This window comes from Embiotoca jacksoni, unplaced genomic scaffold (assembly GCF_022577435.1).
Source record: "Embiotoca jacksoni isolate LCO1_2020_lvr unplaced genomic scaffold, fEmbJac1.0.p SCAF_21, whole genome shotgun sequence".
NCBI classification, from domain to species: Eukaryota; Metazoa; Chordata; class Actinopteri; family Embiotocidae; genus Embiotoca; species Embiotoca jacksoni.
This window is the reverse complement of record NW_027185352.1, coordinates 9,422,941-9,450,391: the sequence shown is the minus strand read 5'-3', so window position 1 is coordinate 9,450,391 and position 27,451 is coordinate 9,422,941. Positions and strand designations below refer to the sequence as shown.

At 41.3% G+C, this 27,451-nt stretch overlaps 1 protein-coding gene across 1 annotated transcript in view; it reads left to right on the top strand.

Annotated features, from left to right (window-relative positions):
• The window catches only part of pdzrn4 (PDZ domain containing ring finger 4), a 38,761-nt gene extending 25,583 nt beyond the window's left edge, over positions 1–13,178 (top strand). Inside the window, exons 4-9 of the mRNA XM_069156810.1 lie at positions 3,775–3,873; positions 5,525–5,587; positions 9,416–9,517; positions 9,722–9,841; positions 10,323–11,384; positions 11,469–13,178. Coding sequence (XP_069012911.1) covers positions 3,775–3,873; positions 5,525–5,587; positions 9,416–9,517; positions 9,722–9,841; positions 10,323–11,384; positions 11,469–12,041 — 2,019 coding nt within the window. The 3' untranslated portion in view covers positions 12,042–13,178. The remainder of the gene's footprint in view (positions 1–3,774; positions 3,874–5,524; positions 5,588–9,415; positions 9,518–9,721; positions 9,842–10,322; positions 11,385–11,468) is intronic.
• Positions 13,179–27,451: the final 14,273 nt, after the last annotated feature.

Sequence of the window (27,451 nt, the reverse complement as noted above, 5' to 3'; positions counted from 1 at the left end):
CCATCGGGGTTCTCGGTGCATTGCAAGTTTCGACACTTGACAGTATCAACGTACTGATGCACCAAAAGAGGCCAGTGTAAGTATGGAAGTACACGATTGAAGACAGCCTATTTCTAATGAATTCTATTGCAATTGATCATATAATTGGTAAGTGTGCGGCAGTGCTAGAATATTTCAGGGGATCACCAAAGTCATTAAGTATTATTCACTGGACACCATCAATCTCCACGTCTGACTAAATTCCACATAATAATGCATCCAGTTCTTTTGAGATGTTTCAGTCGAGATCAAAGTGGTGGACCAACTCACCAGCAGCTCTGTCCTTAAGAGCTGCATAACTAAAGACATAATCAATAAAAAAAAAAAAATCTATATTAATAAACAGACATTCTTTCAAATGCAATGCATTTAAAGTGGGTCTGTTTACAAGCTTTATTGATCTTTGTGAAAGTAGTTTATTTGTTTGCGTGAAGTTTGGTGAAAATGTTTCTGCAGCAAAGTTTAGATAAAACTTGATCAAAAACTGATGGTATTTATTTAAATCTGCCCACTACTTTACACATTGGGATTATTTTTCCGGCAGCGCCCGGTCGGTTCCTCCGTGACCGTTTCTACGGCTTTACATCTAACATTCACCGCCTGCACTCACAAGTGTCTCCATTGTAACAGATGCATCATACCAGTCAGCCGGTGAACCTCGAGGTCATGTCAGGCGACAGTGACGGCTGACATTTGCTGCCGTCGGTGATCTTCCCCGGTTTAATAGGCACTTCCTGGTTCAGTGAACTGCATTGTGGGTCATTAGGATTCCTCCGCTGCCAGCTGTGGCCATACCTTACAGCGTCGTCTGGATGAAAGGGTCTCCTCTGTGGGTCGGGGGGCGGGGGTGCGGGCGGAGGGGTTGTGTGCAGTCATAGCAGTGGTATCAGAGCAAGGTCAGCTTTACAACAATCACGCGCACGCACACACAGACACCTTGCAGATGTACACACACACACACACACACACACCAAATCAGCTGTCCACACTTTTCTCTGTCCATCCATGTGTATCTAACTGAAACATGAATGGCTTTCCTCTCGGATGAAACAGAGTAGGGTTGCTATTCGCAGGAACATTACTTCTGACTGACAGACTCAGCTCCACTTCAAACTGATTGTCCACATGGGTACTCCTGCTGTCATAATACTCGCTATCCTGTCAGATCTAACATATTATTGCCAGGTAGCAGCAGAGTTCCAGCTACTAGTTTTAAATCTGTATGCTTTGATTGCGAAAAGAAAAAAAAGAAAAGAAAAAAATGAAGTTCACTGTGGAACAAGTCATTCCAATTACAATTCCCAAAGTTACTAAAAATGCAGGTGTGAATATTTTAATCAGAGAAAATATTTTGGATATTTGCATCTTCCTCCCAGGCAAACTAATGTTGAGTAATTTTAATGAATGCTCCGTTTGATTACAGTGCAGTTAATGAAGTGGCAGCAGTCGGCCAGACTGTTTGTTTGCCAAATTAGTCTTGCTTTAATGTCTTAATTATGGATCGTCAGCAGGTGCCAAACTTCAAATGCGGGAATGTTTTTAATCTCCTAAAAAACACAAATGAAACAAATATTGGTTTGTAAACAGCTGCACAAGAGTCTTACTGAGCTTTGCGAGAACAAAGCAGGGAGATGTGGCACCACTTTTAAATAGTACAAGAAGCGATAAACTAAAAAGTAGGCGCTGCTACCATTAAAAGGGTAATGCTGCAATTAATATTGCTCCTCCATAACTTTGGGGAATTTGAGAAAGACATGCAGTATGTGGAACAACTTTAATATTAGGCTTGTGGGTTGACCCTGATTAAGGCCACAAGTTGAAACGCATTGGTCTAATATTAAAGTTAAAGTGTTGCGGGAGTTTTGACCACCCGAAGACTCTTTTCCTTCTCCGTGCACCTTGTCAGTAGGTGAAGTTGTGCTACAAACTTCTACTTTGCTTCCACGGGAACTTAAGAAAGCCCACGATATCCAGGATTGTACTTTCTGACGAGCAAAGCATAATGCTGGCTTCCCAAATTTCCAACTACAGTTAAACCTGTTGTGCCAGATCTTTCAAAAACCAACGTTAAAAATCCACACAATCTGCAGTCTCAGTCCAAGTTAACCGTGATGACATCATCAGGTTTACCGTGTCACACCCTCCTGCCAAAAGAAAAGGCTTCGTGTTGTTGGCAGCCATGCACCCGAAATATACAACAAAAACTGGCAGGTATGGACTTGGAAGCATTAAAGCAGATACAAAAAGTAAAAAGCGAAAAAAAAAGATCCTGAAACATGATATCAATGGGAAGCTGCTCATTCAAAATCAGCTTTTCCTGACTGACGGAATTATCATCACTATGCTTTGAAGGTTGTTGCTATGAAATAGTAACAGCTGAAAGGATGTCATCATCTACAATGAGGAAACAATGAGCCAGTTAACATTAGACCCGACAGTAATTTCTTCTGAATGAAACATGAAGAGCATATTAAATGTTAAATGTTAAATGCTGCTACCAGATGTTTTATGTGGCCCTAGAAGACAGAATGCCACCTACTGTCAATACGTTTTTATTTCTCTATATGTTCGTAACATGTGGTAAATGCGATCTTTCCTATTAAAACTGGGAAACCACATACAGCAAAGATAAATTCATCCATTGTCGCATGCAATGTGAGCCGGATGAAATGGGGTTTTTAAATCATTGCTGTGCCATACTTTAAATCCAGCAGATTATGATCCAATCATCACTAATCAAGCCTCTCCATAGCTTGAGGACTCACAGCATCTAGTAATCCGCTGAAGCCCAGCGAAGCACCTCACCTGACATTAGTGCTCCCTGATCTCACTGCGTGCATCTGTCCGGGTTTCTATAGAACCGCCCGTCTACCAAACCGGTGAGGGGAAGCCACAACCAGCACACGGTGTTGCAATATTATAAACTCCTTACACACCCCAACCTTTGAAGGTCAGGGCTGTTTGCACAGGGGGTTAAATGCCACAGAAATTAATTTCTTCCCCTGTCAATCTTTGCTATCCTGGTTTCCTCATGACTAAAACAAAAAGGGGGAGGGGGTGGGGGGGGCTGGGATTTAATTCTTGCTACCCCCCTCTCCCCCCCACCATTTCACAACATCAGAGTGTTGAAATGAATTTGGCAGCGTGGGGTTAATAAAGATTGCCCCCAGAGTTATCTTTATGTGGTTACCTTTATACACAGCAAAGATCAAACGGAACCAGCAGTGGATCGGCCTAAATATAGAGACTATTCCTGTGGGAGGGAACCAGTGACTGAAATACTGGCTTGAGTTTGATATACTGACATTTCATTTAATTGATGTACACAATACACAACGGACCTGTGTTGGTGTGTTTCTATTTATATTTGATGTGATTAGCTGGTGAAGAGTTCTGTCCCTACATCATTGTGCCGTACTGGTCCCCTTTAGTGTATCTTCTCGCTTAGTGTGGTGACCACCATAACTTCAGAGCTTAGTCTTGTTGCAGCAGCACTTCATATAGATGAACAAGGACACCAAAACGCAGGAGACAGAAACATTGAAAAGGTTGGCGTTTGAGGAGTCCTGGGTGTATAGAACATACAAATCAAGTTGGTCCATATTTCCAATGCTTGGTATAATTTAAGCTGCAACATAGGATGCCTATCCTATACTTTAAATGGTATGGTTTTAGAATCCTTCCACTCTATCGGGATGCAAAATAAAAATGTTTTGGTGTGTTTGTGTGTAACAGGAAGTGGAGCTGTGCAGGCCAAACAGCCAGGAAAAGCTTGGCCTGACGCTGTGCTACAGAACTGATGAGGAGGAGGATACTGGCATCTACGTCAGCCAGGTGGGGACAGAAACCAAGAGTTATTACATTTAATTATTGTATTTGGAGATTTGATGGAAACTGCTTCTTAAAATGCCTTCGTGAAGCACTTGAGTAGACAAAAAAACTCAAATATAAAGATCGAGAGATAAAGCAGCCTTTTGGTAAAAGCAAACTCAAGGCCACACGATCAATTCTCTTTAGAGTAGGAAGTCATTAAAAGATGGCATGAATTCCTATCTTTACACATTCAAGCAAGTCGAATGGAATTAGGGAGGAAGGAAAGTAAAAAAAAAAAATTGCCAGTCAAATATCAACTCCGAATGAGCCAAGCATGGCCAAAGAGGAAGTCAGGTTTGAAATGTGATTCCTATTCCTCCTCCTTTAACACGTTTTAATTAACTCTGAGCGACAACCTTCTCTTTCCCGACATAATAAGTTAAATGGCACATTCTAGCATTTAATGAAACCCATCTACCAAAAACACAAAGCAAAGAGGGAAGACATTACAGATTGTTTTTGAAATTCAAATAGTTTGCAGCTCAAACAAATAATACTTCCTCTTGCAAATTTGTCGATAAGACAGAATGAAAAAAAAAATTATTGCACCTTCTGAAACAAACCGTAATGAATGATGGAATTATGAGGGCTTTAAGCACTACAAAATAAATTAGAAAAAAAATGTTCAGTCTGACGGCAAGTGCACTTTCAATCCCATTAGGAGCACAAAGGCAGGGCTGTGAAAAGTAAGAGCTGCTATGGAGAATTGGCTCACCACCATAAGGCAGTATATTTAGCTCCTTTAAGTCTTTATAGAATTACTTGTACATAAATCTGTGCACTCCTGTGAACTGCCAACTATTCCTGTTTTTTCACCTGTTCTTCTTGAAACCAGAGGAAAGGCAGAAGAAAAACAAAAAGCAAAACAAAAAAAAACCACCAGCACCTGCTGAACAACAGATTGTGAAATGTCTCCCACGAACTGAACACTTCTATTTTGGTACTTCTGATAAAAAAGGAATAAAAATGCTAATTTCCCCTCATTAAAATGTATGTATGGATAGTATCAGTGCGACTTCTGGAAATACAGAACTTGTTTTTTTTTTACTTCATTCCTACAAAGTTTTGTTTTTTTCCCACATGTCGCCATCTCTCTTGATCTTCAATGCAAGAACAAAGTTTATGAAATGACTGCAGAGGGCTTGGTGTGTTCTTGCAGCTTGTATTCATATCCATCGGGATACATTTTGGAAAAACACGGAGATGGTGATTCATTCAGCTGAAATAGAATCATGTCTGTGCCATAAACACTTGAGACCTTTCATGTTTTTAGTTTTTTTTCTTCCCCTTTCTGTCTCTCATTGTCTGTTACTCACGCTCCCTGCATGACTCGCTTTATTTGTGTAAAGACTTACATGATACATCAGTTAGTGTCAGTCTTTAGCAACTGAAATCTGGATGAATCTAAAATACTAACCTGTATCATGTGAAAAACACAAGGTTGTCAGGAAGAAAATAAGGTCCTTTTCTTCGTAAAAACAACGTTTTGCCTCTAACAGCGGAGATGAAAGAGCAGTGGTGAGAGAGTGGTACATCACTGGTGCATTTTTGGAGAATACTGAGATGCACAATGATGGGCTGTCAACATTGATTTCCATGTTCTTTTGTGCAGGTGGAGCCAAACAGCATAGCAGCAAGAGATGGACGCATCAAAGAAGGAGATCGCATTCTCCAGGTGTGTCTCTGTGACCAAAGTACATCAACACCAGGCTATAGTATGAATTCATAACTCCACTAGCATCTCATCTTCCTTCTCTTCTAGTTTTAACCCTTGGTGTTCTTTAAAAATCACTGGAAGGATATTATCTCCGATATCAGCCTTGTATTTCCCCCCAAAAAATACCCCATTTTCTGTTTAATTTTTTATGTGGAAAAATTCCTTTTTTTTTTTTTTTTTTTCTCCAAGCAGCTTGTAAAGCAATCTTTTTAGACAATATCTAAGCTGCTGGTTGTCACAATTCACAGGAGCAGGGATCAAAATGCACAACACCAAAAACACAAGGATTTAGGAAAACAAAGGAACTTTACTTGCACTAACTGGAGCAGCAAATAAAAAAAGTCAAAGCACTTAAAAATTCTCACAAGAAACTAGAGAGCCTGAAAACCCAAGGATTTAGTTGCCAAACCAAGCTATGACCCTGGGAGAATATATACCGAGTTGCTGATGACTGAGTGAGGCCAGGTGGGGCAGATTAGGAAACAGGGAACAGGTGAGATGGGCGTGGTAGGCAGGAGACTGAGCATGGGGAGAAACATGGGAAAAGATGATGCCGTTGGGAAGATCAACATTTTCTTCAGACGTAGGCGGTTATCAAAGTTATGAAGACAAACCGTACATGACTAAAATTACAATATATTAGCTTGACATCCAAAGAAAAATGAACTTCCATGGCCTCTGCTATTTCCGTAAACGTCAGCAAACACGTCACAACGCGAGGACTCAAATCTTGTAGAAAATGTCTCGTTCCGACTTTGTGAATACCATGAAGAGGCCGTTAATGTGGACTCTTCACGTGTACACGGTGAATGTGACCTAATTTGAACGCAGTTACGGACTAGGGAACTTTGGTGGGCGGAAACAGGGAATGACATGACGAGAGACACAAGGGACCATAGGTGAATAAAAAGAGAGACAGGGACAAGAGAAAGAAAGAGACAGAGAGAGACACTCAGGGAACCTCTGCTGGGTAGGGAGAGTGACACAAGGAGCAAAAACAAAAGAAAATCAGACCGAACCATGAGAGCTGCTATCTCCAGTCAAGACAAGCACATGTATATTTAATCACCTCATTTTACCAGGGAAATTAAAGTCCTTACACCGGGCACTGCATCATCTATAGGAACACTCCCTTTCACAGTCGTTCTCTGTCTCTCATTATGCAGAAACACCTATGGTCACTTGGGGGGGGGGGGGGCAGCAGCGCATGTGAATAGCTCTCTTTAAACATAATTGTTTGTAAGACTATGTCCACACTAATATGATTTAAAACACCCTTTTAAAATGAAAACAATCACTACATCAGCGTTTCGGCACCGTTTTCAAAATAATACTCCTTATAAATCGATACTAACGCGCCTAAAAAAAAACCGCATGTCACATTCGTATTCATATATTCACATATTCATATTCACATTCATCACAATCATTCACGTAGACTGGGATTGGCACCCACAAATTATGCTTCATGGAGGGCTGATAAGGCGGGACACAAGAATTGTCATTAATTGCTCAAATAAAAGCTTGCTTCTTGTTCATGCAGGTAATTGTAGCATTATAAAATTGAACTGCACAACAGCTGCTGGAATAGACTACAAAGTAAGCTATGTTGAATTGAACACTGGTAGTCATGGCTGACGTAGTTTTTTGTTTTTTTTTCTGGAAAAGGGACGAGTGATAGGGGTGTAATGAATCAGGGAAGGACACAATCAGGCAGTGAATGCACATGCCTGTGGCATCGTTTTAAAAAAATATCCATTTCCACCTGTTAAGAAAAAAAAAAGCAATCCCAAAGTTTTGAAAATAAAATGAGTCATCAGGGTTTTAAATGTCTAACTAGAGCTTTAAATGTTAATTGCAGTATACAAATAATAAAGAGGGTTATGGCAGAAGCGAGATGTCAGTACGTTGTTTGCTGAGCGCAAAAATTATTAACCATAAACACATGCTACGAAATGACGCAATTTTATATAATGTTTTAAAGACATGTGCAGCTTCTTTCTGTACATTGTATTGTATCAAATTGTTTCGTCGCTGGAACACAGGATAAACAAAGTGAGGTTTGTACTCCTGACCTCAGGCTGACTAATAAGCAGCACCAGGTGGACAGTCCCTCCTTAAATCTTAACAAGGTGTTGCCACCTGTTTTTTTTTTGGAACATGATTTTTTTTTTTTTGTAAAACAGCTCGCCTAAATGTTTTTTTTTCTCCTAACATTGTGCATAAACATACATGAACTTTCAAATATGCAGTTAATTATGTGGGAGAATATCAGAATATACATATATTTAATCTACAAATTGTTCAGATTACTCTGGAAACTAGTTAACGGGCTGATTGAAAACACCTTGTGCGTCTTAACGCTATCCTCCTGATTGGCTGTTGCTGCTCTCTTGAAAGCCTATTTAAACCTCTGGAGCCACACAGCTTGTAAGGTGGCTTTCAGACCTGTTTGAGGGCAGATCTGAAGAGTTGTGCACGTCTTCGTTCGCGTAATTGCCTTTTATTTATTTTTTTCTGCATATTGGGGAATATTCTAATTCACAGTTGTGTGGTCTTGTTCGTGCAGCACCAAGAGTATTTAAAAGGGAGCCTATGGTTTGCTTTGAAGCATACACTTTTGTTTGGCTTTAATATAAAATTGTGCTGGAATATATCACCTTGATTCAGACAATAAAATAAAACCTCTTGGGCAATTGCCCATGTATGTCTCTGACACACTTTGACCTGGTTAGAAGTATATTAATGTTTATCACGTATAAGAACTGACAGTTAAGTTTTGACGCTAAATCAGATTAAAAAAAAATGTCACGTCTGTCTTTACATTTAACATCAATGCACACAAAATATGTTTAGTCCCTAAAAAGATAAGTGCCTGACCCTTACTGCCCAAAATAAACAATGAAACAATGAATGTGTATGACATTCAAGCTTGTTTATACAAATCAGATTCTCTGTGATATTATTATTGATGTCCTCAGTACACAATATCTCAACGAGCTTCCAGTCTGAACAGTGTACCAACATTATATCTCCTCCATATTTATTGTATATAGCCCTCTGAACGCCTCCATTCTCTCAATGTTTCAGTTCTATGAATGATTGTGGGGAAGAAAGCCGGGTGTACTCCTGGCCCTATTATCTTCTTCTGACAGCCTCATTACTCTAGTGAGGAAAAGATGAACGCCACCTGTCAAGGAACAGTTAATTGTATGTGTGGATGGTGTGGGGAGAGCTGACTCTCGTGAGGTCCGACTGCGCGCTTGCAATTGACTGTCTTTACCGAGCGCGGAGCCTGCCAATGCATTTTCCGACAGATCTGCGGAGTTGGCGCAAGTGATGGCAGGAAGGAGAGAGAACTAAGAAATATATATCTTTATCTCTACCTCTATATATCTCCATATATCTCTATATAGCTCCATATATCTCTATATAGCTCCATATATCTCTATCTTTATATATCTCTATATAGCTCCATATATCTCTATGTAGCTCCATATATCTCTATCTTTATATATCTCTATCGCCATCTATTTCCATATATCTCTATATATATCTCTATATATCTCCATATATCTCTATCTCTACACACAAGTGATCAAGAGTGAAAGAGAAAATCAGGATAGGACTTGGGGTGCAAAATAGGAACAATAATTAGTTGTATTACACTCCTCTTTTCCGTCATGTTAGTCAAAATCAATGATAAAATTCCATATTCTTTTACTGGGACTTGATACCAGGTCTTTCTCATTAACATGACCCTCTTTACTGCTCTTTGATGTACAGATAAATGGCTGTGAAGTGCATGACAGAGAGAAAGCCGTTGCCTTGTTGTCAAGTGAAGAAGCAAGGAGCATCACACTACTGGTGACGAGGCCAGAAATCCAGGTAAACACCTGCACACACATGTGCAGCCCTCCTGTCCTATCTTGACAACCTATGTCATGTCAAATAAAAACAGCTGCCTGCTAAGTGCCTTTCCCTTTCCTTTCCTGTCAGTGGGATTGTTTGGAGATCCTACACACACACACACACACACATTAAGAACCAGAAAGCGAGAGATGGGTATCTGACAAGATGTTGTGATTTCAGCTGGAGGAGGAGGCTGCATGGCTGGATGATGAGCAACAGGAGCTCGTTGAGGAGCTCAAGATGGAGATCCTGGAGGAGAGGCGGAAACAGAAACAACACAGATTTGACAGGGGAGATGAGGTGAGAGAAACGAATCAAAACAAGAGACAAAACATGTCCATTCAGGAGGCAGAAGGTGTTGGGGAGAAAAGGTGGAAGGGAAGGAAGAAAAGATTAAATAAAACAAGCCTAGAAAGTTGATATTGGATCATTCTGCAAGAACTTGAAAATTCTTGCTTTCTACAACATCTGCACATGGCAATTTCTGTATGGTTCAGATTAGGGAAAAAAAACATGGGTAGGACAAATTAACTATGGTTGAGCTTAAGTAACCAGAGCAGCTGGAAAGAGTGTGGTTACCGTACACGCAAGAGCTTGTAAATTCAGTCCTGCATTGGCACCGATCATTGAGGTGCACAATTGTCCAAAATGGACGTAATTCCTGGGAATACTTCGCTCTCCTTCACGCTGCACTGTGTAACCAAATCCTAAACATCAACAAGTATAAGCTCTTGCAACTGAATGCAATTTCCATAACAATAATATTCTCTTGATACACCAGCATCAACCTGAAGAAGACATGACAACAGACACGGCTACCTGTTCCTCCAACAATCAAGACAGCGGGTTTGGACGTAGTTCGGACAGTCCGGAGCACCAGCCTTTGCTTGCCAGACTCCACAGGAGGAGCCCGGCCCATTGCCTGAGGGATCGCTGGCGGGCAGAGCATCCACACACTAGGCGAGGGGTTGTGCCACAGGAAAACCAGGGTGCAAGAACACTGTCCACAGGCCAAGGACATGAAGGGGTAGTGAGTATTCGCAATAGCGGAGGAGGGATCTTAGGTTTAGAGAATCGCTTCCAGCAACTGCTGGAGCTCAAGTGTCAAATCCGGAACGGGGGCGAGTGTGGGGTGTACTCCATTCGACACAGTATAGAGTGTAGCCTCACTGAGCAAGGAGGAGGGGACGGAGATGTTGAAGATGATGTGGGAGGAGGGGGAGGGGTGGAGCAGGAGTTGAGGATGCTAAATGAGGAACTGCGCAGCATTGAGCTCGAGTGCCAGAGCATCATGCAGGCCCACCAGCTCCGCCAGTCCCACCAGCTGGAGCACTCGCAGCCGGCGCCCTGCTCACCAGGAAGGAGCCCCAAAGATGGACGCAAGCGGCACGGCTGGTTGGCTGACATCCACGAACACCCAGAGAGGTCTGACAGCGACAAGGTCCGCGAGAAGGACAGCTCCAGTGCCTACAACACAGCGGAGAGCGCGCGGTCAACTCCACTGGGAATGGAGAGATCTCCTGACCACTCTCTGCAGAGACACATCAGCATCACCAACCAGAAAAACCTCAGACTGGCCTCTTCCACACCCTCCAGTCCCGTCCCAATCCCCAAGCCCCAGGGCACAGTCAGTCGAAGCAGACCAGCAGATCCAGGACCCGTTATCTCGAGCAGCCCGGACCAGAGCAACCCTTCCCGCTCTGAGTCGGACCCTGCCCTGCCTGCGGACGATGAGAGGTGTGAGAAGAAAGGCAGGACCAGAGACTCAAAGAGAGGGCTTCCTTACGGTTCTCCGTATCAGACAACCCCCTGCCATGGCCAGGGAGGATCAAGGCAGCTCCAGGTACGTATCATGAAGAAGACACGCTGAAAACGTCTTTACGTAATAAAAACCGGGACTGTTCTAACAATGTTCTCTGTATTACAGAGCTACATGCAGCTGCTACAGCAGCACTCCTCCCTGGAGTACTCTCAAAGCCAGCTCAGTCTCCTCAGCATCTGCCGAGATCCCGTGCACCGTAACGGACGCCCCGGGGAACCCCGTCTGGAGTGGAAGGTCAAAGTTCGCGCCGACGGTACACGCTATGTTGCCCGGAGGCCTGCTCGAGACCGCATACTGAGGGAGCGGGCACTCAGGATCAGAGAGGAGAGGAGCGGCGGCATGACCACAGATGACGATGCCATGAGCGAGATGAAGATGGGCCGCTACTGGAGCAAAGAGGAGAGGAAACAGCACTTGGCGCGGGCCAGGGAGCAAAGAAAGAGGAGGGAGTTCATGCAGAAGAGCCGCCTCGAGTGTCTAAAGGAGGGACCAGCGAGCGGAGCTGAGGGCAGGAGGGAGATTAATATCTTAGAGCTCAGTCACAAAAAGATGATGAAGAAACGAAACAAAAAGATCCTGGACAACTGGATGACAATCCAGGAGCTGATGAGCCACGGGGCTAGAGTCCCAGAGGGCTCCAAAGTCCATAACGCCTTCCTGTCTGTCACAACTGTTTAGCAGACATGTTTTAGACTGCTTCTTAAGAACTGAACACTTGTATATCAGGTAGCCTGCATTTAAGCAACATCTGCTTGGTTTTAAAAAAGTGTCCGTTTTTTTTTTTTTACATGAATTCAAATGTCAATGCTGTAGCATTCTGAAGCAAGTTTGTAACTATCACTCTAAGAATGTTTGAATAGTTCCTCTCATCATTACCAGACCTCAGCCATTCAAAACATGACCTTTTTCCTGTTTTAAGACTGGCGTTTTGGTAATGCACTGGCTTTGCGTAGCATGTTGGTTCAAACGGATTCACGTAAAATACTGATGAACCGACACATGAACTTCGTGTGTACCTCAGCACTGTGTTTCCAGTCTCTCCATTCTTATGTTTCATTGCATATGAAGCGACTTCACTTGCCTCGTTCAAAGTGGCGTTTTTTTATAATGGGCGGAAATACAATATTTTTCACACTTTGTAGAACTCGGTAACTCTTTTTGTAAGGACATTTTTACACGTCGTGTCAATGTACTGTAAACATCTTAATGTAATTTCTTATTTATGTTTGTATCACCAAACCGTCATTGTCAGAGGGGGACACTATTGATTGTACTGTAGCCCACACTGTATGCCAGACCAGCACAGCGAGACATGAGAAACCTTAAAAAAAAAAAAAAAAATCACAATAGCTCTCTCAGAACACTCCTTTTATTGTCTGAGATCTCTGAACAATGTATAGCACTCACTTTAAAGCACTGAAAATATCAATATGCCATCTCAAAGGCTCATATTATTCATGGGCTGGGAGGGCTGTTTGAAACAGTTTTACCTCAACTTAATCAAAACTCTGACCTATTGTGTATTTAAGTGAAATCACTGACTTAACCTTTGACCCTTAATTTAAAGCTAAAAGTGTGAATTATGTTAAAAATGTGAAGCAGATTCATATTTATATTGTTTACGGTTATTTGTATTTATTGTAAATTAATTTTGATGGTCCTTCTTCTATAAATGTTTCACACTAACTGACTGTCCTTGAAAAAAGCCAGGCTTTTCAAGTCGCTGTCAAGAAAATGGATCATATTCGCAGCTTTTCAACTCAAAACTGCTGCTTTTTACTGTACAGTTAATTGAAGAGGCCTTGGGTTCGGTATTTGTTCTTGGTGATGTTTCTAATAAAAGAATAATAATTTTAAAAAGTGAGTCAGAAATATTTGTACTCTAGTCAGCAAATGACCTCCTGAACATTTACTTTTGAAGGGTATTTATGTTTACTATATTAATTTACTCTTAATGTTTTTAGCCATTCTAGCAGCGTGGCTCTGGGGATGGCAATGTCAGTTGTTGTAAATTAAGTAGGGAAACATACCGGCTAAAGATTCAGCTCAAAGCACCTCTGAGCCTCACGGAGCTGTTAGCCAATTAGCACTTTTGCATTTAAAATGAATCATCCTTAAACTGAGTGTCTAGCTCAAGGAGTGGACTCCTCTTTTGTGGCTGGTGACCTTGTGGTTATTTGCATCTGAAACATGGTAAATATTAGCTGCTAAACATCAGAATATCTGTCAAAATCCACATCAGTCACAGTAGGGTTTCTGTTATCCTTCCCCCTACTTGGTGTCAAACACAAAAAGCCCAAAAGTTCTTAGTGATTCAGTTTGAATGTCTCCATCAATCCCAGCGTGCATTATGCATGCCGGGACCAGCCGTTTGCATGTTTGCATTTGAGAGACTCGCTTATAAAAGTATACTCTGGAGAAAATGTCTCCTGCAGAGAAATAACCCATTTGATTCCTGCACACTTGCATGTCCACCAGGCAGGGACTTGCCAGAGAAAAGGCAGTCGTGCTGTTTATCTCGGCTACATAATGAAGGAACTACCTTGTGGTAAGTGCTGCAACCGATCAACACTGTGCAATCAGCTACACTATAAAAACGTGAAGTCTCTTTGTGAAAGACTACTGATTGAAGGCAAAATGGAATTGACTAGGAATGACTGCTGCACCTGGAAGACTCACCACACCTGCCTCCAACCTGTACCACGCCAGATCTCCATATTCACCCTCACAAGAAAATCATAAAGCGTTTTGTGGCTCGATAGCACACGTAGTAATTTAACTTGTCGCTACAGTTTACGGTATTCATGTATTCATACTGGGATGACTGATTGACAGTGTTGGGGGTGGGATATGGGTGCAGGGAGTGTGTGTGTGTGTGTGTGTCCATTTAGCAATAGGGAGCATGAAAGCTAAACTATACTCCCATTTCAAAGCATTAAGGAGACACCAGTGAAGTCTCTTCATCCCCTGTCAGTCTGCTGTGTCTGTCCACAGCCCACTGAACTGAGGAATTAATGAGAGACATCAGACTGGCATTCCCCTCACCAGCGCCTTTGTGCATAACATTAAATCAGGTAAGCACTGCACCCACTTTTCTCACAGCTTCCCATCTACCCGGTTATATCTGTGTGACAGAAGTGGCACATGAACTGAGGAATAATTTGCTGTAATCAACCATGTATTATGAATGATTAATCCCAATGTGCACGGCAAAGATAATTGAATTTGAATGTTGATCTGTTACAAACCATCAGTATTGCGGTCGCCCAGACATGAAGAGCCTTGGATTTCCATACATGTATAAACCACAATAGCATGACCAAAATACATAGCTTAATGCTAACGCTTTGAGGCTTAGGTTGCACACAAGCTTTCGTCTTTCAAGATAAAAGAATACCACCATCACTCTATGGGATAAGCTTTCACCAAGGCGAAATGCCTTTTTGTCAGTGTTTCATGTAGTTAACAGGAAATCCACTCCTCACAACAACAAAAAAAAAAGGAAAACATATTTAAAGTTTTAAGACGTTAGTTTAGATAGCGAGGCATGGGTGTTGTAAATACCATGCTGGGTGGATATAGTCACTACTGTTGAATATCTGATTAACTGAGATAAACGGTCTGAACAACGACACATCATAAGCAGATTGAAATTGTGAGTTCAAACCCCACACAGTACATAAGAGTTAAAGGCATAGTTTGACACGATTGGATATTTACTTTTTTGACAAAGTTCAGTGAGAATGTTTGCACCAAAGCCCTATTGGTCTGGTAACTACATAACTGCATGAAGCTAATGTTATGTTTGACACGTGCGTGCACGAACTGTGGCGTCAACACCGCGCCATAATCTTTTATGCTCGTCCCTGAGATGTATTTGACTCTGCAGTCTTCCTCCTTAATGATGTGTCTCAGCTGAGAAATATACAATCTCCACTGCTGGAATAGCAATAAGAAAAGGTCAGAGTCTGGCATTTTGCCTGTACCATCTTTGGGTTTAGGAGCCAGAAGCATAGCCTTTAGATAAAACGAGGACGCAACCTCCATGACATCACGCACAGGCTTCCTAAAGAGCAGTTTTGAAGATCGGTTCTGGGTTCTCTGGCCGTCGCCATCCTGGCAGTGCCTGACTCAGCCTTATTCCCGGCAAATCCAAAAATTGGCAAGGAAGGAGCTGGCGCCGGACAAATAAAGCCTGGTTGCTGCCCACTGTGATGGCCCCCACCTGAGCAAAAGTTTCACTGCTTTTTCAAAAGCATACTGCCCATTTTCAGATTTTTCTCACAATGTTTCATGATCATATCATTTTATTTTAATTTATAAACTTACATGAAAATAGCAGTCAATAGTTATATACATGACAGCTAATAGCAGTGTACGATGTGAGGAAAAACTGTAGTTTTGTGACTGATAATTTGCAGGTAAACACTTGTCCAAAGTGGTGCGTTTGCTTGAAAATGCCGGTATAAATCACATCCAGACAGCCCTCCGCCACTCAAACTAGCATCTTCCCTTTTAAGGACATTATGGAAAATATTATAGGACACTATATAAACCAGCAGGAATTAAAGGAAACCAGCAGGTTACATTAAGCAGAGCATTTCAGCTGTGAAATATACTGAAAATTAAGTCTTAATAAATATGGGTGCCTTCTAAGGAAATGGACTGCATTTATATGGCACTTTTCTACCTTAATGGACTTTACAATTTCACCTCTTGCTTATCCATTCACAGTCACATGGCAATGGCGGTAGAGCTGCCGTGCAAAGTGTTGGCTTGGCCATGAGGAGCAGCCCGGGGTTCAGCGTCTTGTAGCCCAAGGATACTTTGAATGCGGACAGGAGGAGACGAGGAGCAAACCGTAAACCATGCAAGCGGTCGACAAACGAGGTTATTTTAGTGTCAAACTGTTCCTTTAATAAATGTGCTTTTGATAGTTTTTAAGAGAAAACTTTGCAATGGAACAAAATTAAAGTACAAACCGTCATCTACAAAAAAGGTGGTTTAATAAGATGTTGTTTCCATTGTTTTCTTAAATACACAGTGCAAAGGTGCTGGCATTTTTTTTTTCTTTCAATTCTTTGTTAGTTTTGGAAAAGTTTGGTTGATGTTGTTGGACACAGAGTAGTAAGATGTGCCCTAAACACTACCGCACGTGAATTTAGCACTTCCTGATTCCTCTTCAGCCATTCTTCTCATCTCGATCTGTCTCATTCAAATTCCAACAGCTGAAGTGAGCAGAGTGGGCGTAGTGCTGCAAGGTAGTGCAGATGAAAAAGCGCAGCATCCTGGGCTCTCTTTAATCTAACGATGCCTTTGAAGCAGCAGTGAAACTAGAACAAAGTCAGGTGTTCTTTGCCGAGATGCGGGTTTAGACACTGTGACGGGAAATGGGTGACACATTGTGAATGTGTTGACTGTGGGTGTGTCCTTGAATATGATTATAGATTGTGCCATTTAAAAAAAAAACAGGAGATCCCCAGTTGATGCTCCATTTTAAGAAAGGAAAAAAAAAAAACCCATTTCTGTGGAAAAGTAGCATATCTGTGGGTTAATATATTTAATGTGTCATTGCAAGACAACAGACAAAACCTTAACAGGAATACACACAAAAACAACAACAACGCCGACAGGACAGTCACAAGAGTCAAATGTTTTGCGTGTTAACTTGGTGTTCTATTTATGTGTCTTCCACACCATCTTCCACATCATACTGAAAATAAGTAAGGCTGAGAGCAGATACAGAAAAGGAGGCGGCGAGCTATGGGAAAATATAGGCGAGAGAAAGAAGCAAAAAATTCCAATGCTACAACAACTTTGCAACTGCCAATTCTAACTTGGAAAGAGGGCCAACACAGGAAAAATGACAGTGAAACACCCAAATGCTACAGCCAATATAGAATCAGCACTTAACCTTGTTGGCTAGCTTGCCATGACTCCATCACTTTCACCTGTGTGATTGCACACACAATCATGCGTACTGTTAAGTCTAAGGTTGTGTCGACACTATGGTAAAAAGTTTACATACAATAGTCAATCAAGTGGTCTTGATATTTTAAGCATTTCAATTCAACAAGAGAATCATACTTTTATTTATGTTTATTCTGGAATACTCATCTGAAGTGTGACTGTCCGAATTCACTCGCATGTACTTGCAAATGTTTGACAATAAAAGCTTTGTTAAAAATGAAGGGTTTCTGTCTATTGACATTTTAAGAAAGCTTATAATTTGAAAAAGATACATGAAGTGTTGAGTTTGCATTAAGGCGTAAAGTAGTCATTTTACGGTAGCGGATTAAAACAAGGCTTCGAGTTGATGTCGGGAATCAATCAATACACCTTAAATTTCAAAATGACATCTTTGACCATTGCATTTGTTTTTATTGGCTGTTTTACATGACATTCGCTTTGGAGATGATTGTATTTTCAAGCAATTAAAAAATGTAGATGAATTACAACAAGATTTTCAACGAGATCAAGAGAACCGTGAACGCGGTGTTTGGAGAAAAAGGTGCGGAGCGTTGTTTCGGTGCGCTCCGGCAACATGACACCAATGATCTCGCACTTTAAAAATGCTGTGCACAGCAAAATGAGGGGAAAAAAACAATTGGAGATGTGAACTCCATGCTCTGCTCTGGCATAGATTTGAACAATCAATGTTGTTTGTCATGCCAACAACAAGCCAAGTCCATCGTACATTATGATATGCAGCACAATCAAGAGTTGTGTCTTATCATGGAATAAACCCCTGATTGGGGTGGGGTAATGACTGATCATTTTCCATTCATTAAACCTCTATTCGTGGCTCCAATTATGCGCTAATGGCGCATTCAGACTTCTAATTAACAAAATGGATGTGTTTCGCTGTGTTTTCACCATGAAGGACAACTAACCGTACACCAGTGGAACTTCAGTTCCAAACACAAAAATGTCACAATTATTTTGTTTTATACCTTTGCTGCTGCAAAGATAGTGCTCTATATAGTACCGGTAAATAAAAAAGATCCAGATCAGACAGTGTTGTTTGCTCACGTAAGCAGAATTTCTTCAAGTGTTTTTATATGAGGATCCATACTACAACAATATTACAATAGAAGTCATTGTGCAGTTTCAGCAGTCTGCTGTTGCTTTCTTTTTGCCACCGCCGTCTTTTAAAAACCTCTACATTCACAGATCTTGTAGTGCTTAGAGCTATTATTTTCAAATGAAAACTCATGCAGAGCTGTAGCACTCACAGTAAAGATGGCTCAACTTGTGCTTAATAGGTGGTATAAAATATTCAGAGGCCCAGCCTCTGTGCAGGTTTAGCACTTGAGATAATTGGGACAAGTGTGTAGAAAAGGCGAAGAGGGGGAAAACAAAGAGGCTGTAACTGTCCTTCTGTGGGCTGATGGAGATGAGGAAGATGTTATATAAATGAGCTTTTCATGGCTTTCAAAGATTTGCTAAATGTGGCCCACTTAGTGTGTGTGTGTGTGTGTGTGTGTGTGTATTAGAGAATATTGCATGATTCCCTTTTGGTTATTGTCATTTTACCTGAAGGACTGCATGTTCCTCCTCTGAAGAGCTTGTTGGAACACTTTAAAAACCAACTGGAGTAAATGCAAAAAAAAACCGGTTGTATGCTTACAACAACCTGCCGTTTCTCAAATCCTGAAAATCTGACATAGTGATCAACAAATTTACATTATAAGAGATTTAGTCCTCAGCCAGGAGAAAAATAAATACATTTCCAACAAAATGTTTGATTTTTGTAGGTGGTGCTTCAGATTTTTTTGGAACGACGTTATAATGACTTGGATAGATCTGTAATATTAGCATAATGCTTTGAAACAGTCCTTTTCAAGGATTGTTTCTGTCTCAGCAGTGACAACAGCAGCTGGTTGCAGCTGGTTTCATAACCCAGCCGATCTAAAACCTGGTCTATCCTGAGAGACAAACGTATTCTGTTTCAGTCTCTCCTCTTGGGTGAAGGCTTTGATTAGACAGTGATGTGCTCAACTATTGATCTGGCTGACTGCTCCTTATCTTGCTCAGTTATTACTGGTTTACTGCAGGCGTCATGATGGGCTTAGTGGTTTAGAGTGTTGTGCAGGGAATACCAGCTCTTCTCTGCTTGGGGGGGGGAGGAGGTCAAAGCTCCTCTGAGTAGAGCAGAGGATGTGAATACACAGCTTGTTCTAAAACTAGTTTTCTCAAATATTAAAAGAATATATAAAAGTTTAAAGTAAGTAGTATGTTGTCCTTCTTTTGTGGAGGCTTTTGTCTGAGTGGGAGAAGACATTGATAACAAAAACCATCCCAATATGCAGTCGTTTGCCAGATAAGAGAAGAAATCGCTATCCTGAAGTGCAGAAGAACAACATCATGTTGGGAATTGCTTTTTCTTTGACCAAGAGCAGACCTGGCTTAATTTTGATCTACTGGATCAAAGCCTTCATAGCAACATGGTTGACAGAAATAACCATGGTCTTCTAAAGACAACCAATTGTACATCAGCCCCAGTCTGCCACAGCCCTTTCCTATTTGGGGTCAATTGTACATGCAGACCTCAGACTCAACAATATCATGGTTGTGGACTGCCGGCAGCCGCCAGAGACTAACCATTCCAAGGATGTCATCACTTAGCTTGTTTTAAGATGGCTGTGCACTAATGATGAAAAAGTGAAATACTATCTGTTTTTCTATCAAATCTAGGTGAACATCAGGTTGGTTTGCAGCACCTAAAGTAAAAGTGAAACAAACTTTAGTGATTCAGTGGTTCGTCTCCACTTTAAGTAAAAGGTCTATAATTTTCACATTTTCAAAGGAGACTCAACTGGAGGGTGCACTTCTTTTGATCCTATTGACCATATGGAACACTGGATACTGAGATGTTTTTACCAAATTACTTCAACCTCCACAAATAGCTCCCTGAATGGCCTACTTGGAAATGGGGCCCCTAACTAAGTGTCATTAGGCCTGATGAAAGCAAATTGATTTCAGTGGCAAGAGGATTTCCGGAAGAACAAGTGCCTCCATGAGATTATGTTAAAGGGAATGTGTTTTCTTTTCTCTTCTGTGGCAACGGTGCACAGATGGTGCTCGCAATCCCTGTGAAGCTGTGAAAAATAAACACAGGAAAAGAGACAAGTCCCACTCAGCGCAATTGATCTGGGTTTGAGATGCTGCACTGTGATGTTGTAGTTAAGTCACTCGGGGGGCCAGAAGGTCGAGCATGCAAGGATGAGAGGAATTTAGTGAAAAGCTACTTGACTGGTATAATGCAGCATTAAGCATAGTGAATTAGCAGAAAAGCAATACGAGCTGTTTAGTGTCTGCAAAACAAAAATGAAAAATTTCTGACAAAAGGACAAAATTAGATGAGGAACTAAGATCCCTTGCGGTTGAATGCCTCCCCTAAATAGTCAAGTTGCAGTTCACTTCTATACCTAACCAGACTCATATAATTTACGAGGTGAGGTTTATTAAGGAATATTTCTGTGTCTGCATGCTTGGCCAATAAAGCTGATTGACATTAGACGATGCTTCACATACAGATGTTGCTGTAAAGAAGCTACAAATTCTATAACATGGATTATTCACGCACATCTTTAACCCGACAGCACAGAAGATCTCTACAAAAAAAAAAATCACAAGAGTTTTAAGGTGGACAGCCGAGATTCGTTTCACCAATTCAGTATCCGAACAAACGTGAATTAATCTTCCCTTCTGTATTAAATAATGGCAGAACATTTTGATGTTCGAGTAAAGTTGACCTTTTGGATATAACGTGTCATCACTTTAGCATTTTTTTTTTCCTATTAGACATTTGTGTGAAATTTTGTCAGAATTAGCGTATGACTTATGGAGTTTGTATGCCCACAAATGTGTTTCCTGTAAATATTTTTTGCCAAATTTAGCTAAATTCTCTCGAGGTGTTCCTATAAAATATTGCGTTCACGAGAAAGGGAAGGATGTATAGTCACAGTGACCTTTGACCACCAAAATAGTATCAGTTCATCCCAGAATCCAAGTGAACGTTTGTGCCAAGTGTATAGAACTTTGCTTGCGAAAGCTTTTGAGGAAAAAAAAAAAAAAAAAAAAAAGATATATCCTGTCGTCACAGTCATGATCTTCAAATTTAGCGCTGGATATCAATGAATACACAAATTGCATTGAAACCTTGCAGCCCGTACAGATTATGTGAACGATGAAGGAAAAAATGTCTCAAAACAGCTTTCACCATCAAAACAGGAAACATAATATAAAACTGAAAAAGAACGGGAACTAAAGAGTCTACCGCCATGCAAACTGCTCTGTGACAGTTAATGAGCCAGTACGCTTCGTCTGAACTGCTTCGCGGATGGTTGGACCGCTTTGGGAGCACGCTCCCCTCTACACTTTGATCTGATGTAAGATTAGAGAGGTCCGTGTCCGATCATTTCTCTAACTTTCCGGAAGCAATGATCCAACATTCACACCCGCTTTCACGTCGTGACCGGAACTGCTCAAAAGAAAGTGAGAAAGGAGCCAGGGCTTCAACTTCTCCCTTAAGCTCTCATTTTCCATTCTTGACACAACTGTTTCCCGTGACAGCTGGCTTTTTTTTCCCACTTCAGACTACACAGTGTTCAAAACGCTTCTTTTCCGGTCCAACTCGGCCCTCAGGCGCAGCGGCGCTTTGAGCTAAATACGCCAACGTCAGCGACGCGAACAAAACATGCTGATGTTCAGTTGATCACATTGACCAATCGTAGTCTAGCATATTGGCATGCTACTATTTGCTACTAAACGCAAAGTACAGTTGAGGCTGATGTTGTGCAGGTATGTCGTCGTTAACCGCTGAATCTGAACCAAATCATGGTGCCAGATGAAAAGGAAGCTAATCATTAATGTCCACCAAATCTCATTCCAACCAGGAGCTTCACAGTTTCACTCAAACTGAATGTGAGAATACACGCTCCCAATAGTGCAAAGTTCCTTGTAGTTTAATGAATACAAAAATTCCCTTGTGGCTTTGATGGTTTCTTTCCATTCAGTCAGTCATTTATCCGAGATTTCCGGTATATTTTTTTACACCTCTCCTCTGACAAACTGCCCTCAGGCAATCTGAAACCTACATGAATAACTTAGAGGTTACGCACCAGATGCCCTAAATAAGATGTTACATGTTGACAAGCTTGGTTTATGTTTCTGGTTCTTGTCTCTATCTTCTAAATGTATTTAGTCGTAAACTAGGTGATGGTTGAAAAACAGGATCTAACTTTACATCAGATAAACAACACCATCTGACTTTGGCAACAAAGAAAGTCAGTTTTTGAAAGATTAAAATCAATAGAAGATTCATCTGAGCGAGGGGAAAAAAAAAAAAAAAGAAAGCACACAAAACATTGAGGAATATCAATAAAAACAGCTTCAAACCAAAACAGCTCATTTGACAGCATGACAGAGAAGTGTATGCTTTGGGATCGATCATGCTAATTAACTATTTCTCGCAGCAGAGCTCCATAAATATCAACTGAACAACCAGTCGATACGAACAAACTGGGCACATTCCTAATGTTGCGTTGCTCTCTCCCACTGACTTAACAAATGTACATTTGCTTCACGCACTGGTCGATTTAGTCACTATTATGGAAAGATTTGTCACGTACGTCATCACCACTTGACTGCATCAGCACATTTCAGTTATTGCTGGAGCAGGGCCTGTCATGATCACAGGGACTAATAGTATCGCAAGTAACTGCCCTTTGTCAAAGCGAGGCTGAGTATGGTCTCCACAGAAATGTTTGTGGGTGTGACAATGGGCTTTATATAAAAATGGACATCATCTCTGGATCTTTAAGTGCCTCGAGAAGTCATGATGGTGTCATTAGCTAGATTCATTCTTATGATCAGTGCTCTGGTGGTCCTTCTGAATATAATTCCATAATTTATAAGATATTAGGCCTCAAAGAGAGGAGTGTTTGCAGACGTGCCAAGTTTGATTGACATGCTTGGAAGGCAGTCAGGTTTCCAGTATAGGTGGGCAGGGCATAGTGTCCTTGGACTCATAGTCAGACCCACCCCTCGCTCCTCTCCAGCTCGTCCAAATATGGTCACTTTTGGCTCCAAAAAAGCCAAGATGGCGACGGCCGAAATGCCAGACGGGGAGCTTCAAAACGGCAGTTCACAAACCAACCGGTGACATCGCAGGGGTTAACGCTTGGTAGCAAATTTGCATTTATAAATGTATTTATCAATAAACAATGAGCCACATGCATGCTTGTGAACAGTGAAATCTTCATTGATCATGGTACACATTTGAGGATTGTCTTCTGTGGGTTACAACCATTTAAGTTCAATAAAAACTTCCATACGGTAATGCTTTGAGTTAACTGAAACATCCCACTAGTATTGTTCATAAGCGTCCTAAAACTCCAGAAGCAGCTGTATGCTGCCCTTTAACAGAGAAATGTCTACCAAAATGTATGATATTAAGTACATTCGCAATAACCTAGATATTGACAATTGGTTTATAGATTATTACAAAGTCATTAGGATAATACTTGACTTATGGCTGTAAAATGGGGACACAGTCAGATACCATAGCGTCAACCAGATTAGGGTGAGTAATTAAGTTGAAATAACTAGCAAAGAGTTTGAGACAATGTTCATTTTAATGATCAATTCCAGCAAAAGGTCATGAATTCACCTGAAGGGTAATCCATTGGAAAACTCCAAGCACACAGAGCTGTGGTGAGATCAGTAGGTAAAAGCTCAATCAGAAAGTAGCTGTGCAAGATTGAATGGAAATTTAAACGCTGACTGATATAATATGGGTGAAGAGTACATTTTGAAATTCTAAAGCTGCACTAATTCCTTTTTGATATAAACAATGGGTCCGATGACTATGTGAAAGGGGTTGTTCATAATCAGAAACATACAGAGATTTATGTTCTATGTCTGCGGTTCCGGCCACTTCTACGGAGCACTTTGGCGTCTTTCAGCTCATTGTTTTGGTTTTACTGTCAGCAACTTTCCACTCATCCACCGTGTTTCAAGTCACAGCAAGCTGCTGGTTTCAGGTAAAGACCTCTGATAACTTAAGCAACCTGTTCAATACCAAACAGCAGACAAAGTTAGCACCTTTATAGTGTACTCAATGGATCATTTAGTCGCTAAAGATACAATGAAAGGTAGAAGAAACACAACATCAAGTGAATACTAGTGCTGCCCCATATCTCCTGGATGCATAGGAAACTCTTAGCCAATAAATTGGATTTATTACTTAGTTACTGTACTTACCCACAGAAAAGTTGTTTTTCCATAACACATCAAAGGTAACTTAATCTCTCTCCTCGTCTGCTTACTTTCCCTTATTTCTATGTTCTTCCTTTCCCCAGCTTGTTGCCTCTGCTAACACCACCGCTACCCCCGCAGGGCTCCTCATAATCATGTAATCCACCCGTTCACTCGATGGAACCTCCTTAAATCTCCCTTATATTTACCTCCATGATCTCCTCCGGGTGTTGAGGCCTGCTAATAAGCAATAAGCTCCAGTTGAATGAATACTATGAATCCTCCAATCCCTCATTGCTGAGAGGGGTAAAGACCTCAGGAAAGCCATGAGACGTGGCTATTAACACAAGACCATCTCAACATATACAAACACCCACGTGTGCATACACACACATGAACACACTAAGGTCCCCATAGACGGCTTCTATCTCTGTGGCCCACCGTGTCTGACTCTGTACGTCTGCGTCACAGGGCCACATTTCTATATTGCGTGTCAACACACAATCTAAATGCAAATAGTTAATCGTCTCTCCTCTGTAGCCTACGGCCTCCCCGGAACCAACGCACTCCCACAACAGACATCCATGCTATTATTAGGTTAGCAGGGAGGCGATCTCAGGTACAATCAAATAATTAAACCTGCGTTTTCACATCGCTGTGACTTGCCTTCGAATAGCCAAGGGACACTTTTGTTGCATTTGTGTGTAGACTTTGGCTCCAGTAAGGGAGGTTGTTGTGCATTGACTTTTCTCTTTAAAATTCTACAACACACTGGCAACTAGGGACATTTGGTGTTGTATATCATAACGATTTTTATGTCTATTACTGCTGCATTATTATTATTTATAGGAAGAGTTGTATGCGGAATATTAAAGCAATGTAATTTTAAAATGCTTTTCTGCATAATATGAGAAAAGCTTAATTACATTTTAATGCCGGTGTAGGCATTTAACCTCTTCCTACACCAATACATTAGCTGCTCTCCTTGTTCAATACAAACACCAGGGAATAGATCCACAGAGCCAGACCAATTACTGCTACTGGTAGCCTGAGTCTGCACTCACTCCCACATTGTGAAAAGAGGGAAAGGGAGAACAGAGCAAGTCCCACATACTGGAAGCTACATGTTAATTAGGAGGGCAGAAGCTGCTTTTTGTGGGTTACATATCACGACACATCTGATATTAGAAGTTAATGTTTCGTTATTATAACCCCAAATCCCCTCGACTTGATGCTCATTATAATACTGGGCTGCAGCATCATAAATCCAACAAATAAATATTTAATTCCCTCAGTATTTTGGATGTGTTTTGACAATGATGGATCATATGTTATGATTTACTCCCAATAAAAGTCAGCCTGTGACAAGATGGATAACTGAATAATTATTTGTGTTTCCTCTGAAATCCCTTTCGGGAGGATGTAGTAAAATCACAGTTGACTCCTTCTGCAGCATCTGACTTCACTTTATAGTAAGAAGTTTCTTGTTAAGTGCACATCATGTCGGTGGTAACCTATATTTCTTTCAGACATTTTTTTGGCTTGTTGAGGTCTGCTGAGGCGCTCCTTGGGGGGAGGGGTAATAAGGTTAGTATGCAGGAAAAAAAGCAGCCCTTGTGGACTCAAACTAAAGGCTACAGTGTTTGGCTTGCAGCCATTTCGTTTTAAATAATTCCCCACTTCCTGCATTCATTATTACCTTTATGGTCTTGCTGGGGGAAAAAAAAAAACGTAATGTTATTGTGTCAGAAAACACAATGCATTGATTTCAGTGCTTCAAGGCATTTAAATACTGATGAAGGTAACCGTTTCCAAAGCTGTGCTAAAGTCAGGGAGGCCGCTTCCTCCTGTGGTCGTTTTTTTCTTGCATTTTTAGCATGAATCCCTACAGACTGTGAGAAGTGCCGGCTTAGTTAAGGAGTAATCAGAGAGCAAGCGAGAAGTACTGCAGAGAGAGAGAGAGAGAGAGAGATTTGAATGTACCGAAGAAAAACAAACCAGATTGTTGGTGTAAAATTGCCGAGACACGTCGCCATTAAGCTCCCCGCCGCTTTGTTTAAACAACTCAACGCATCACAAAGGCGACTAATTCACCTCAAGGCGCTGGAAGCGTCTTCTCATCGAGGCCCCCGTCCTTTTTTGTGTATGGTACAAAGTCGCGTGCCGATCATCTGTCAAAATACATATTCTCCCCAAAGCATTCGTAGACACTTCCATCCAAGGACAAATCAATTAGTAGTGAAAGACAGGCAGATGGTTTTGAAGGATGTCAGTGCCTGTGCCTCAGGTGAGAGGCATCGGATGGCAGCAAGCAACTGTCAAGTAGGATACTCGTCTGAGTGATTCCCTCATGTCATCCACACACACACACACACACACACACACACACACACACACACACACAATACATATGCACCTCCCGGAGAGCCTCTGCCAATATCAGACACATGCTGCCACAAAGAGGCAGCACGCAGCTTACTGTAGGACGCTAAAATCAATGCTGAGGAGGGAGAGAAGTGTGAATATTTTAAACCCATATTATCAAACCGAATCACAGATTAGCGTTCCTTCACAGTTACCCCAGGTGATGCTAAAGAGGCACCGCGGAAAGGGCGCCAGGATCCTTGTGCACTGAGGAAGGAGAAAAAAATGGGAAGGTCAGGATGTGAATTATTCAAACAAGATTACAAAAAAAAAAAAAAATTTGAAAAAAAAAATCAAAAGTATAATATTAATCCTGGATTTCGGCATTTCAGTAAGCAAGCTAATCTTTTTGCTGATTGTATACTTACAAAGGGACAATACATCAAAGTGCCTAATTATGT